Source organism: Miscanthus floridulus, chromosome 7 (assembly GCF_019320115.1).
Source record: "Miscanthus floridulus cultivar M001 chromosome 7, ASM1932011v1, whole genome shotgun sequence".
NCBI classification, from domain to species: domain Eukaryota; kingdom Viridiplantae; phylum Streptophyta; class Magnoliopsida; order Poales; family Poaceae; genus Miscanthus; species Miscanthus floridulus.
The window spans coordinates 9,706,449-9,721,410 of record NC_089586.1 but is presented as its reverse complement, the minus strand read 5'-3'; the positions used below and the strand labels follow the sequence as shown (position 1 = coordinate 9,721,410).

Here is a 14,962-nt window from a genome sequence, read left to right as displayed (position 1 = left end):
TTTACATTAGGAATCCTGAACTATTTCTTAATCTTTCCAACCACTTTTATACTTTCTTTCTCTCTTACATTTGTATCAGGGATCATGTCATACTCTTTATTCTTCCTGTATCCTTCCACCTCCAGATTGGCACGTCGATACACACGCGTATATTTCCGCACGATTGGATTGATTTTCCCAAATGTGGAGAGATAGGGAGTTCTTGGAGAGCAAATTTTTCAACCTTGCTAAAAAATCTATATTGCGAGTGGGTTTTGGAAACTCTTGTAGATGCTCTTATATTTGAGGTGCCTAAATTGTTGGAAAGTTTTAGGCAATAACTCACAAAAAGATAACTAGTACAATTGAAAGGACAACTCACAAGAAACAATAATTAATTTTTTCTATAGCCAAACAGTGATGGAAATTACATGTTACCTGAATAACAACAACAACAAAAAAAAAAAAAATCAGACACTTGATATATAAAAGTGTAAAAATAAATAAAATAAGAAATTGGAAAAAGATGTATAATTTGCCCTTTCCACTTGTCCTCCTCCTTTCACCACCACCACTACTACGCAATAAAAACTATTTTTTCATATCAAACTAAGTACACATCTCGTACTTAGAGAGGTTAAACAAACTTAAATTCGACCAAATATATATAAATAAATACAAAAATTTATAGTATCAAATAATTATTATTAGGTTAATTACATTATATACTTTTATGTTGATCCTATCTATCTAGATATATACATGTTAATATAAGTTTCTATAAATCTAAATTTAAGATTAGACGGAGAGAGTATATATAAAACTCACTGCCCAACTCTTCACATAATCACATCGCGTCGGCGGGCCATTGGCATTCCCACCGCGCCGCCGTCGGATCGACTGGGGGGCTCGCCGCCGATGGGCTTCTTACGCAAGATCGGCAGCTTCTTCGGCATCTCGCGGGACGACGCCGACCACCCGGACTCCCCGTCCTCTGCCGCCGCCGCCGCGGAACTCCCGCATGACAGGGCTGCTGCGGCCGCGGCGGCGCACGGGGCGAGGCGGGGCTTCAGCGTCCAGGTTCCCGTCCCCGTCGAGCGGCAGGGGCCCGGGCCCGTGCTGGTGCCCTGCCCGCAGGGGGACGGCGGCGTGCAGGTACCCCCGGGAGATTCCTTTCCCCTCTGCGATGATGGCGTCGGTTGTACTTGTGCTCCGGAGTCAACGGGATCTGGTTTCATGGAAAGGGCCCCTTTCTTTTTCTTCTTTTTATGGTGCTTGTGGTGTGCTGTTGCGCTAATATCTGCTAGCTCCGAGGTCTGGACTTGGACTTGCTGGGATGGCTCCCGTGAATTCCGGTGGGAGTTCGAGCCGTTCTGAATTGTTGATTGCTGGGCTTGAAGATTTCTCTTAGATAACCACAATTAACTACATGCAGATGGTTCCGTGTCAAACTGGTTTTGTGGCATGGCTTACCGGACTTGCTTATGCGAAAGTTACTAGTCCCCACTGCCCAATTCAGTGCAAATGTGTAGAATGTAACAAGTGTGGGTAGTGGGTAGCACTATTAGCTTCTCGTCCTTCATGGATGATTTTCCTTTTGTGAATCTGAATTCTGGACTGAAAACTGAAGATAAGGAGTTAGCCCTTAGCTCAGCATCAAATTGGGTTACTTCCATGTTAGTTATGTGACAATCATTGTATGCCCAAGAGAAGTAGTTGAACACAAATGGTGCATTTTATGGCAGCTTATTGTCATGCAGTTTAGAAAACAATGGTACACTTCATTTTAGTGTCAGGGACTCAGAGCTGCAAACTCGCGCTGCTGAACTTCGTTTGTATCATTTGTAGTCGATTAGATAAGAGAAAGATAGTCAAGGAAAATGGCCATAGATAAATTTAAGTAGGAACGACCTAATTCAAGCAATAACCAATGTGGATCACCTTTGTTAGACCTTATGGTCTTCAGCTAGTGTTCTGTAGTGCATTAAGAGTTGATGTAACAATTTGAGCCCAAGTTTCTTTCACTCTAAGGTTACATGTGCTACTGTAGTGCTATATCTGTGGGTTGTTGCATGAGAAGGTATACATGCCATGTCTTACTTTAAATTACATGGATGATAAATATCAGTAGTTCAGAACATAGGAGGGCCTTAGGTTGTGTGATTGTGTCTTTGTCCTAAAAATCCATTTGATTGATAAAGTATATCTTCAAACCGTCTGCACTCAATAATTTATCTTGTTTCATCCGCTTGCCTGGTGCCAGCGGTAGAGTCTTACCGCCTGTGACCGGAAGGTCCTGGGTTCGAGTCGCGGTCTCCTCGCATTGCATAGGCGAGGGTAAGGCTTGCCACTGACACCCTTCCCCAGACCCCGCACAGAGCGGGAGCTCTCTGCACTGGGTACGCCCTTTCATCCGCTTGCCTCATTGTTGGATTCTGGTTATCTCAAAACTGATAATACCAAGCAATGACGGTATCTAATTAAAGTAATGAACCATGTTACGAGTTTATCTGCTTTGTTTTTTTTATATCTGATGTGATCTAGTTACCTTTGCTACTAGGCATGTCTAGACTTTAGCTATAGCTCTTGGGTTCTTTTAGATCATCTCGGTCTAATCAAGTAGTCACCATGTCTTGGTCCTTTATCTGAATTGGTTGCTTTTAGTGTTCTTTTGTCTGCAAGTTCTTTTGATTTGGTTACATCAATTATGGTTATCTACATTATTTTCGTTTGATGGAGTTCTCGTGCTTTTGTTGCTATCAATGATTCATTAGCTGATCTATGTGTATTGCTAACTTGTAGAGGTTTACAAAAGATTGTTGAGATATTTCATAGTTGGTTAATTGTCTGAGGATTAACATTATTTTTTTCGGGAACGTGCTTAGCACGTGTTTCATTAAGCAGGAGTTAAATTGAGTACACGCCCAACAGCACTAGATGGCGAGGTGCTACCGAGCATGCGGGTAAACACAAACACAGATCACCGCCAAACGGTGGAACTTACGCGGACGTACTAACTAAAGGAACAATGGTGCGACGTAGAGCAGAAAGGGCGAGCGCGCGTAGCATTAGTTGGCGCGTGCGGCGACCAGCGACGAGAGGCTAGTGAAGCCGGAAGTGATCCAGGCGTCGGCCTCTTCCACAATGAGGTGGAAGAGGTTTAACATTATGATTTGTAAATCGTTTTAAACAACCCTTTAAAGCTTGTAGTTGTGTATACCAATTTTTGGGCATGAGTTATCTGTGAATTCCTGCTTGGTTACAAAAATGAGAGGTGTTTGGTGGAACCAAACCTTTTGATTTGGCATTATGAGACACTGTCTTTTGCTGCCTGTTCGGCAACAAGTTCTTCATAGCATAGCAATTTTCAACCTGTATGACTATCTCCTCCTGTGGATTCCACAATGAATTTCCATAATACATTTTGAAAAATAATGCTACATCAACTAATATTTCTATATTGTCAACCTGTTTCAAAGCACTGTTCTATTATTGTAGGACATAAAACTAGCAAGTGGGCATCTGTACCTATTACACACACATCTATCATTCAAGTAGATCTTGTAATTCCTGTTGTAGGACATGAAACTTGTAAACTTGATATTCGATACCAGACTTTAATTATATTAGTTCATCTTTTTGGGTGTATATTACGTGTTCCGTGAATGTTTTTGGCCCTTACAGAAGAAGGGGATATCTTGTATAAAAGGAGTCGATGTAACACATTTTCTTGTTATGTCGAAGAACATCTGTGTATCTGTTTACCTAACAAATTTTGTGTTACACGTCTTCTTTTTTAAAGTGTGTCACTATCATAGTAGGCTTTTCCCCCTGCTGTTGTATTTCTTTATGTAATGGTGTGCCTTTATTTCCAGTCATGTGCATAGATTGCATCAAGCTAAAATGGTCTTACTAAACACAAGGCTTTTGGATGTTTGTGCTTTTCAGTATGTAATTTGTATTTGAGGAAAACGAGTAATTCATTCAGTGTTGTCAGCTGTCTGAAATTTTACTGCTTGCAACCCTTTTTACCCAGTATTTCAAAACATCCATTATAATTATGATCTGGTTCATGTGTTTTTTCCACCAGGGTTTTAGGTGGTATACAAGGAGGCTTAGGATTGATGAAGACGGCGACGTGGCTGATGAGTTCTTGGATGAAATTATCCCAGAAGGCTCAGTCAACAACAACACAGGCCCAGTCGGAAGGTTCCAAGTGAAATATAACACGAAACCGACTGCTACAGCGCTGAGGAAGCATGTCATTGCTGTCGATGGCGACATCCGCCATAGCTTGGAACACCAAGGGCAACTGCGGTGGGTGTGACCAAGTCTGAGCCCATATGCAATCCTGAGCTCTGCTCCATCAGTGCGCGTTGAGCAGAGGCGGGCACACACAGGAGCGGAGCTAATGACCCAGGTTCTCCCATCTTTGAAGTGGACCTAGAGGTAGTTCATTGCTGATGTGTGTATCCATCATTCTTCGTTCAGTGTGTTGGTAAGCCTGATCTCTTGGCGATTCAGACCCCTTGGTACCACTACTAGTAGCTGTACATTATTGAAAACCGAACGTTGACAGAAGTGAACGAGCTACCGCTGGACATGTTGAATGTGCTTGCCATTGCAAATGGAGCCACTGAACCCATGCATGGGATGATTTTGATTGGCCATTCATTCATTGATGTATGCAGTGCGGCAAATCTGCGAGCTGACACTGACAGACTGATGAAATGTGTGAATGTGTTCCCTCGCCTTCAGTTCATCCCGACACTCCGTACCTAATCCGATGGTAATGGAGTATTATTATCTCAAAAGATTAAACCAAAGCAAGACATTACAAGTTTGTTTAGCAACTGTTATCATCTTCACTCCACGTGTAAAATATTCTTTATTGGGATTTTGGTGCTTCTACCCCTGTTCTAAACCTCAATGGTGATTTTACCCCTTCTTTTTTTAACTTTGCGATTTTACTCTCGTTATTTTCAAACGAAGGCGCCGTCTACCCCGCTCTTCAACGCCGTTGGTAATGGTTGGATTAAATGGCAAAAAAGAAAAAAAGAAAAAGAAAAGGCAGGTGGACCAAAAGACAACAATGCCCCTCAAAGGTTTTCCTACTCGGCACCCGCTCGAATTGGCCTTCACTCGCAAAAACACGTCGGGCGCGGCTTAGGGTTGCCGACTGGCGACGCGGCTCCGAGCGACGGTGCTCCTTCTCCCTGTCGCCCTCCCCCTCTCCCCGCCCCCCTTACCCTCCGTCTCGCGCTGGTACCTCCGACGCGATTGCTCCCCCGGCACGCGCCCTCGACGGCATGGCTGGGGGCTCGCCCCGCCGCCTAGCCCCACCTCCCCCGGCTAGCTGGCGCGGTAGGCTGTGGCGCTGCTCGGTTGCTGGTGGCCTCGACCTACGCCCCTTGCCTCCGACCTGCTTCGGGTCAGCCATGGAAGAACCGAGGCATTTCACCAATTCATGATATGTGTGTTTCAATGCAATGAAAAATAGCAATGATTAGTAGATGTGTTGACTTGTTTATTCAGCTGTTACGATTTGTAGGCTAAATCATAGAGAATTGAAACTTGTTATTAGAGTGCAAGTCGTTTTTTAGTTTGCCAGACAGTGGTCCCAAAATCATGGTGGCAAGGTAGAACTTTGCAAACCAAAGTTGTTGACACAAATAGCTGCCGCCATTGCTTCTCTTTACCACAAACGAGAGAGCCACACATGATACAACCACAAACGAAACAACCACAGCCACATATAAAAAAAACAATGTCCACCAAAAAAAAAGAGAGCCATCACCAAAGAAAGTGCTTCTGAGGCTAATGCAGAGGTATTTAGTAACTTTACTAACAATGAGACAGAGTAAGATAAGCCATCATTGCTTCTCTTGACTACATATTTTAGTAACTTTACTAACATAGTTATGCTCTTTTTCATATAAAGTGCAAGTGCTTTAGCTAGGGGAACAGGAAGGAGGGGAACAGGAGCAACTTCTGGGAGGCTTGCTACTTTGTTGGGTTTCAATGCTTGATATGTAGCTCACTACTAGTTGCCTAGGAAACTCACTACTAGTTTCTACTTTTGTTTGACATGTCATTTAGACCTATATGTTGGTGTTTAACATATTATTTGGACCACTATATTGACATCTAAATATGGTACTACGATGGCATGTTATATGGATCTGGTTTGTTGTCGTTAATGCAATATGTGTGATGTTAAATTCTGTTTTTATGGATTGTCAGCTGAAATGTTGTCAATTTTTTTCTAAAAAATATGTATACAAAATGTCAACTTGCTAATTTAAAACAGGGGTAAAAACAAAAATATTATAATAAAACAGGGGTAAAAACACATGGGCAAAATTATCCTTTTGTCCAAAAGTTAACACCGTTAGAAGGATTTCATAGACCAGGGGTAAAGTTTCCCTTCGTTTTAAAATCGTAGGGGTAAAATTCACAAAGTTAAAAAACAAGGGTAAAATCACCATTTCGCTTAAAAACAAGGGTAGAAACGCTTAAGCCCCTTCTTTATTCTATATATAGGTACAACCTTCAGTTGGCTGTACGGATGTCCACTTATTAGCCAATTCATATAGTAGTTGGTTTACTTAGAGCAAGTACAACAATTGGCTTATAGCCAAACTAGTCAATATTTTTGCTGATGTGGAAGGGAGAAGGAAGGAGAGAGACGAGAGCTTGGCTGTCATGCAAGCAACAAGCTAGGCACGGAAAGCATAGGCAGTAGTGGGTTCCAATAGAGATGTATGTGAGAAGGAATAGGAAAGAAAATGAAAATATATAATAATAATAAAGAAATTTTGTAAACAAATCGAAGGCTAACTATTGTATAGCTTGGCTCTTATAACTTGACTTATAGTGAAGCACTTGCCTCTATTATTTATCTAGTATCTCCAACTGACCAAACATAGGATATGATCTATTCCAATCCTTTCTTTTTAAGAAACAACTCTTATTTCCCCCAATTCAAACGCCGACCTATTAGAAAATTGACACAAAAAAAAGGTTTGGCTTACACCCTATAGTGAATCAATTGGGCTCATTGACAAGCGAGTAAAAATGTTACTGTCTGTATCTACCGAAGAGTCTCATGCCTAAATGGATTTCTATGGCGGGACTCAAATATTTGTAAGTGATGGGCACAATATACTTCTTTTCATATATCGTCTAACATTCTTAACATCTACTAATTTTCTTAACACTGTCACATGGCCTCTTAATGGTCCTGCTCAGAAGCTGAAAGGCTGGACACCTTTATGCATCCAGCCACAAGGCTATGGTACTTCGTCAGGGGGCAGCTCCTAGACGTAAGCTCTATATTGCATTAGTACAGAATAGATTTTGCGTGGCATTGTCCTTTTCTTAATGGAGGCGGGCGGGCTTTTTGGCTGCCGCAAGTTAATCCGTGGTAGGGCCTGGTCGAGCGACCATCTCGGGTAATCATTAATGGACGCGCCCGCCTCGGTTAATCCATGATGAACCGAGGCGGCAGGGTCGGCCGAGTGAACCATCTCGGTTAATCATTAATGGACGCGCCCGCCTCGGTTAATCCACGATGAACCGAGGCGGTTGCCTTACGACAACCGCCTCCATTAATGGATTAACCGAAGCGGACACCGTAAGTCAACCACCTTGGTTAATGGATTATTTTCGGAGACGATCATTATAAGCGTCCGCCTTCGTAAATCGATTTACGGAGGCGGGCATTGACGAGATCCTAACATAGGGGTATGTTAAACCTCGAGATGAAAGGTTCCCGACCGAGAGACCCCCGACTGACCCTTCTAGGATCACTCGGGGGCTATACCCATCAGGTACGCTCGCGCCCACCCTCCAGCTAAGGTATTGGGCCTAAACCTGAGCACGCCCGCTGCCTCTGCTCGGGACTCGGGGGCTCGCTCGAGCCTCAGGCTCCCGATAGATAGGAGTCTGGACCTGATCCTTGGCTCCCTCTCGGCCTTCAGCGATATCCAAGCCCGGGCTCGAGATAGGCGCCCTGAGCCACCGAGGCTCGGGGGCTCCCAAGCACTGCCCGTAGGCGCGGTGCTATCAGCTGCTCCTCCGACAGGGTCACGCACGGGGTGTGATGCAAGAAGACAAACTCCTCCACTGGCTTCAAGGGCTCGGGGGCTTCTAGGCCCGCGTGTCAGTCCCTCAAGCCGGCCGCCTTCACCACCAAGAAGCCTCTAGAAGGTGCACCCGGTGAAGGCCGGTCCAAGCTGACACAACCTAACACTCAGTGTGTCAGAACAGAGCAGCCAGACAATGCCCAGAGCTTATTTGGCTCTACGACATTGTCACGGTCCACACGATGCCTCTACAAGACCCTTGTAAGGTCCTAATGGCTAGATGGGGATGAATAGCCTATTAAAAAAATCTACAGCAACACTTTAGCCAAGATGTTAGACAAGTAAACGACGATGCAAGTGTTGCGCTAGCCTACTAAAAATGCAAGCCTCCTATCCTCAATTCTAGTTGCTATGATCTCTAATACACACAAAGAGGCTAAGTCACTACCACTAAGTTAGTGTGCTCTCAAATACTAACTAAAGAGCCACACTAACCACTAGACAAGACACAAGCTAGCTCTCAAAACTAATTACACTAAAGAGCTTAGCTACACTAGGAATGTATTCTCAATAGAAATGGCCAAGAGAGTGAGCAAGAGCCAGCCATGGGGCTTAAATAGAAGCCCCCACAAAATAGAGCCATTGGGCTCACACTGCCAGCTTCCACGAGGCGACCGACACAGCCGGTTAGTTTGACCGGACGCAGCCAACCCAGCGTCCGGTCACTAGATTGCTACCATGTGTCATCGCCTTCAAACGTGAGCCGCTGATCTCCAATGGCTAACTTGAACGCACTCGACCGTTAAGTTGTGACCGGACGCATCGAGCCAGGACCTGACGTGGCCGCCCGGTGTCCGCTTGCACGCTCCCACTTTGTCTGCACGCTGTGACCTGATGCCACCGAGAGGATGACCAGACACACCCCCGAACAGCGTCAGGTCACATCCAGAGAGGTTCTAGAGCCAGAAAATAGCGATCAGGACGCTGTCCGCTGGAACGTGACCGGACGCACCCCTTCGTTCGATCCTCACAAGCCTTCGCACACCAGCCTATGCAATCATACGTCAGCATGACCGGACTGCAGGCCCTACGCGTCCGGTCCACTTCTCCTTCAGCGTCTGGTCTCACACCAAGACCGAGCCCTTCACTACTATAAATGATCGGACGCACCCTTCGAGTCCGGTCACTCCGGGACCAGAGTCCGGTCAGTGAAAAACAACACCTCCTCTTCTCCAACTTTGCCACCCTTAATCAAATGTGGTAATCACCAAGTGTTTCACCTTGTGTACATGTCTTAGCATATTTTCACAAATATTTTCAAGGGTGTTAGCACTCACTAGAATCTAAATGCATATGCAATGAGTTAGAACATCTAGTGGCACTTTGATAACCGCATTTCACGATGAGTTTCACCCCTCTTAATAGTACGGATATCTATCCTAAATGTGATCACACCCACTAGGTGTCTTGATCACCAAAACAAAATGGCCCTATCAAGTTTCACCTTTGCCTTGAGGTTTTTGTTTTTCTCTTTCTTGTTTTCCAAGCCCGAGCTCTTTGATCATCACCATGGCCTCCATCATCATGATCTTTATTCATTTGCTCCACCACTTGGAATGTGCTTCTCTATCTCATGATCACTAGAGCAAATAGGTTAGCACTTAGGGTTTCATCAATTAACCAAAACCAAACTAGAGCTTTCAATCTCTCCGTTTTTGGTAATTGATGACAACACTTTTATAAAGATATGAATTAAAATCAATTTGAATCCATGTTGCTTGCCCAAGCATTTTTACCATGTGTAAAGGATATGGATAGGTTTCATGAACTCGAATTGGTAGCATTAGCTCCCCTTACATATGTGATAAGAGTTTAGATTTGAGGCTTGCACGTATGCATGAATTAGAGTTGTGGGAGAGTAATGTCTACCAAATGATGCTAAAGTGTAAGAGATGGACCTTTGAAGCGTGATACCAATTGGAGTGCACTAATATACCATCCTTAGCGCCATTCTTAGTTAGATAGCACTTGCAAAGATAAAGAACTAGATACCCCATGAGATCAACATTATATGCATGGCTCTAGTACCACTTGAAAAACACAAGCAAGGCATATCTAACTATCATCCTATGCATGCTAGTTTCTCATTTCATCATTGAAGCCTACAACTAGCATACACCACACAAGCATGGATATTGAATTTAAAACTTGTGCCATGCAAGCTTACATATGTAATGCACATTCAAATGCAACATACAAGTTTATGAGCTTGCTCCCCCTACTTGTGTGCTCAAATTTTAATTGATCCCTTTCCTTTCTCCCCCTACTTGTGTGCTCAAATTTTAATTGATCCCTTTCCTTTCATATCTCTCCCCATTTGTCATCTTATCTTTGCAATTTCTCTCCCCCTTTGTCATCTTATCTTTGCAATTTCTCTCCATATCACTTTATTTTTGTTTCTCTCCCCCTTTGTCATCAATGACCACAAAGGTTCAATTTTAGATAGATTAGAATTATCATTGTCAATCTATGGGGTGGGGATCATTTTCCTAAATTTGGTCCAATGTAGAACACTTGGTAAAGATATTTAACTCGGTTTGATCCAAGGACAAGCTTCTTCACACCTCATTTCAAGGGTTATCTTGACCATGTTGAGTTAAACACTTATAGCTCATTTTCTAGATCAAACACTAGGTTCACAAGCCCACAAACATGTCATATGCTACCACTAGATTAAGTCAAGCATAGAAGCAATAGTGGTACCATACAAGCATCAAATTCATTTTATTTTCAGGAATGAACCTATTATATGTGAGGAATGACTAGATGCATTAAACATGTCCTTAGCAAAGTATGTATGCCATGCCAAACAACTTTTACCTTGGATTGCTCGAAGGAGAGGCATGTCATATAAGTGGGGGTGCATCAACACATATTTAAGAAATATAATATGTTCAACTCATTCCTTAGCTTGCAAAACCCCTTCTCATCAAGTGGCTTGGTGAATATGTCAGCTAGTTGATCTTCGATGTCCACACTCTCAATGCAAATGTCCCCTTTTTGTTAATGATCTCTTATGAAATGGTGGTGGACATCAATGAGCTTTGTTCTTGCATGTTGAACTGGATTCTTGGTTAGCTTGAATTGCACTCTCATTGTCACATAGCAATGTCACTTTCTTGAACTTAATTCCAAAGTCATTCAAGGTGGCCTTCATCTAAAGTATTTATGCACAACAACTACCGGCGGATATGTATTCGGCTTTGGCGGATTGATAATGCAACTCTATTTTGCTTCTTTGATGACCATGAAACAAGTGGTGTTCCCAAAAATCGACAAGTGCCCAAAGTGCTTTTCCTTTCAACCTTGCATCCCGTATAGTCGGAGTCCGAATATCCAACAAGCTCAAACTTTGCTCCTTTGGGATACCACAATCTAACATATTGTGTATGCTTCAAGTACCTCAATATTCTCTTTATTGCCTTCAAATGACTCTCTCTTGGTGAGTCTTGAAATATGGTAGACATGCACACACTAAACATGACATGCGGTCTTGATGCGGTCACATAGAGTAGGCTTCCAATCATAGACCGATACAACTTTTGATCCACCATGTTGCCACTTGCATCACTATCTAAGTTTCCATTTGTGCCCATAGGTGTACTAATTGCTTTGACATCATCCATTCCAAACTTCTTGAGCATGTCTTTGATGTACTTGCCTTGACTCACAAATATACCATTCATCATTTGCTTGATTTGAAGACTAAGGAAGTAACTCAACTCTCCAATCATAGGACATCTCAAACTCATTAGCAATCATCTTCCTAAACTCTTCACAAAAGTCTTGATTGGTTGATCTAAATATGATATCATCAACATAGATTTGCAACACAAACAAGTCCTTCCTAATCTTCTTGGTGAAAAGAGTGGTGTCAACCTTTCCCATAATGAACCCTTTAGAGAGTAGGAAAGTCCCTCAATCTCTCATACCATGCTCTAGGTGCTTCGCTTCAAATCATACAATGCTTTCTTCAACTTGTACACATGGTTGGGCTTTTTGTCATCTTCAAAACTAGGGAGGTTGCTCAACATATACTTCTTCATTGATGTAGCCATTGAGAAATGCACTCTTGACATCCATTTGATAGAGCTTGATGTTGTGGGCATAAGCATAGGCTAGTAAGATCCTAATTGCTTCCAATCTAGCAACTAGGGGCATATGTTTCTCTAAAGTCAAGACCTTCCACTTGAGTGTAACCTTGTGCTACCAATCTTATTTGTTCCTTACTACTATCCCATCTTGATCTTGCTTGTTTCTAAAGACCCATTTGGTTACAATCACATTATGTCCCTTTGGCCTCTCAACTAGATCCCATACTTGATTTCTTGTGAAGTTTTTTCAATTCTTCATGCATTGCATTTACCCAATCAACATCCATCAATGCTTCTTCTATCTTCTTTGGTTCAATGGATGACACAAATGAGAAATGCTCACAAAATGAAGCCAATCTTGATCTTGTTTGTACACCTCTAGAAATATCTCTAATTATAGTGTCCAGTGGATGATCTTTTGCAATATGAGTTGGTTGGAGTATTGGAACTTGATTGCTTGCATTTGCTTGCTCATTGGGTTAAGATGATGAACTAGCCACTTGATCTTGCACATTGTCATGAGAGCCACTTGAACGTGCTTGATTGGTGTCAACTTGCACATTTGAGTTAGAGAGCACTTGCACTTGATCATCTTCTTCATCTATCACTTGTCTGTGCCTCAATTCACCAATGTCCATGTTCTTCATGGCATTTGAAAGTTGAATGCCTCTAACATCTTCCAAGTTCTCATTCTCATCTTGGGAACCCTTGGTTTCATCAATTTCAACATCATGAACTTCCTCAAGAGTATCACTTGCCAAATTCCAAACTCTATATGCTTTGCTAGTGGTTGAGTATCCAAGCAAGAATCCTTCATCACACTTCTTGTCAAACTTGCCCAATCTAGTGCCTTTATTCAAGATATAACATTTGCAACCAAAGACCCGAAAGTATGCAATGTTGGGCTTTCTACCATTCAAGAGCTCATAAGGTGTCTTCTCTTTCAATGGGTGACAATATAAGCGGTTGCTACAATAGCAAGCCATGTTGATTGCTTCGGCCCAAAAGGATTGACTCACATTATACTCACTCAACATTGATCTTGCCATGTCAATCAAGGTCTATTCTTCCTCTAAACAAGGACCATTTGATTGTGGAGTGTACTTGACCGAGAATTGATGTCTATTCTAAATTCATCACATAACTCATTAATTCTAGTGTTCTTGAACTCACTACCATTGTCACTTCTAACTCTCTTGATGATTGTTTCAAACTTGTTGTGAATGCCCTTGACAAATGATTTGAAAAGTTGCAAACACATCACTCTTGTCCACTAGAAAGAATGTCCAAGTATATCTAGTGTAATTATCCACTATCATAAAGCCATATTTGTTTCCACCGATGCTAGTGTGTTGTGTAGGTCCAAATAAGTCCATGTGAACAACTCAAATGCTTTACTAGTGCTCATAATGCTCTTCTTAGGATGGGTGTTTCCAACTTGTTTGCTGGCTTGACTAGAGCTACAAAGCTTATCCTTCTCAAACATAACATCTTTCAAGCCTCTAACCTAAGTCATACTTAACCAATCTATTCATTTGTGTCATTCCAACATGACCAAGCCTTCTATGCCATAACCAACCCATACTAGACTTAGTGAACAAGCATGTTGATAATTGAGCTTCACTAGTATTGAAATCAACTAAGTATAGATTCTCATATCTAAAGCCTTTGAAGATCAAGTTAGAGCCATCTACACTTATGATCTCTACATTCATCTACTCCAAATATGCATTTGAATCCAAGATCACACAATTGAGCCATGAATAGCAAATTAAAGTTCAAGCTCTCTACTAGCAACATATTGAAAATACTCATGTCATTGGATATTGCAATCTTACCATGCCACTTGACCTTTCCTTTACCATAGTCACCAAATGTGATACTATCATAACTATTGCTATCATTGGTGTTATTTGAGTTGAACATTTTTGCATCACCAGTTATGTGTTGAGTGCACCCACTATCAAGAACCTAATACCTTCCTCTGACTTTATAATTGACCTACAAAAGAATATCAATTCTTTTTAGATACCCAAACTTGTTTGGGTCCTTGAAGGTTAGTCACTAAGTTCTTTGGTACCCAAATGGCCTTCTCATCTTCAAAATTGGGAGGTTGCTCAGCATACACAAGCTCATTGATGTACCCATTGAGAAATGCACTCTTCACATCCATTTGGTACAACTTGATGTTGTGAGCACAAGCATAGGCTAACAAGATCCTAATTGCTTCTAATTTTTCAATCAGGGCATATGTTTCTCCAAAGTCAAGACCTTAAACTTGAGTGTAACCTTGAGCCACTAATCTTGTTTTGTTCCTTACAACTATCCCATTTTGATCTTGCTTGTTTCAAAAGACCTATTTGGTTCCAATCACATTATGATCCTTAGGCCTCTCAACTAACTCCCATACTTGATTTCTTGTGAAATTGTTTAGCTCTTCATGCATAGCATTCACCCAATCAACATCCTTCAAAGCTTCATCTATCATCTTTAGTTCAATGGATGACACAAATGAGAAGTATTCACAAAATAATGTCAATCTTGATCTTGTTTGCACACCTCTTGAAATATCACCAATGATAGAATTCAATGGATGATCTCTTGCAACATTGGTTGGTTGGAGCACTTGCACTTGATTGCTTGCATTTGATTTATCACTTGGTTGAGATGATGAACTAGCCACTTCTTGTTGTTGATCTTGCACTTTGTCATCACTAGTACTTGCTTGAACTTGATCATGAG

The 14,962-nt window shown here is 42.1% G+C and overlaps 1 protein-coding gene and 1 pseudogene across 1 annotated transcript; both read left to right on the top strand.

Moving 5' to 3' along the window:
- Positions 1–792: 792 nt before the first annotated feature.
- On the top strand, positions 793–4,927 carry LOC136462523 (uncharacterized). The gene is made up of 2 exons (XM_066461618.1): positions 793–1,134; positions 4,070–4,927. The coding sequence occupies exons 1-2, from the start codon at positions 898–900 to the stop codon at positions 4,304–4,306; spliced, it is 474 nt and encodes a 157-aa protein (XP_066317715.1). The 5' UTR covers positions 793–897; the 3' UTR covers positions 4,307–4,927.
- Positions 4,928–6,999: 2,072 nt separating this feature from the next.
- The window catches only part of LOC136464943 (uncharacterized), a 49,456-nt pseudogene continuing 41,493 nt past the window's right edge, over positions 7,000–14,962 (top strand).

Bases quoted from the DNA above. Each gene is read 5' to 3' on its own strand.
- LOC136462523 (XM_066461618.1), top strand. From the start codon at position 898: ATGGGCTTCTTACGCAAGATCGGCAGCTTCTTCGGCATCTCGCGGGAC. The intron at 1,135-4,069 runs GTACCCCCGGGA...TTTTTCCACCAG, and splicing joins AGGGGGACGGCGGCGTGCAG to GGTTTTAGGTGGTATACAAG.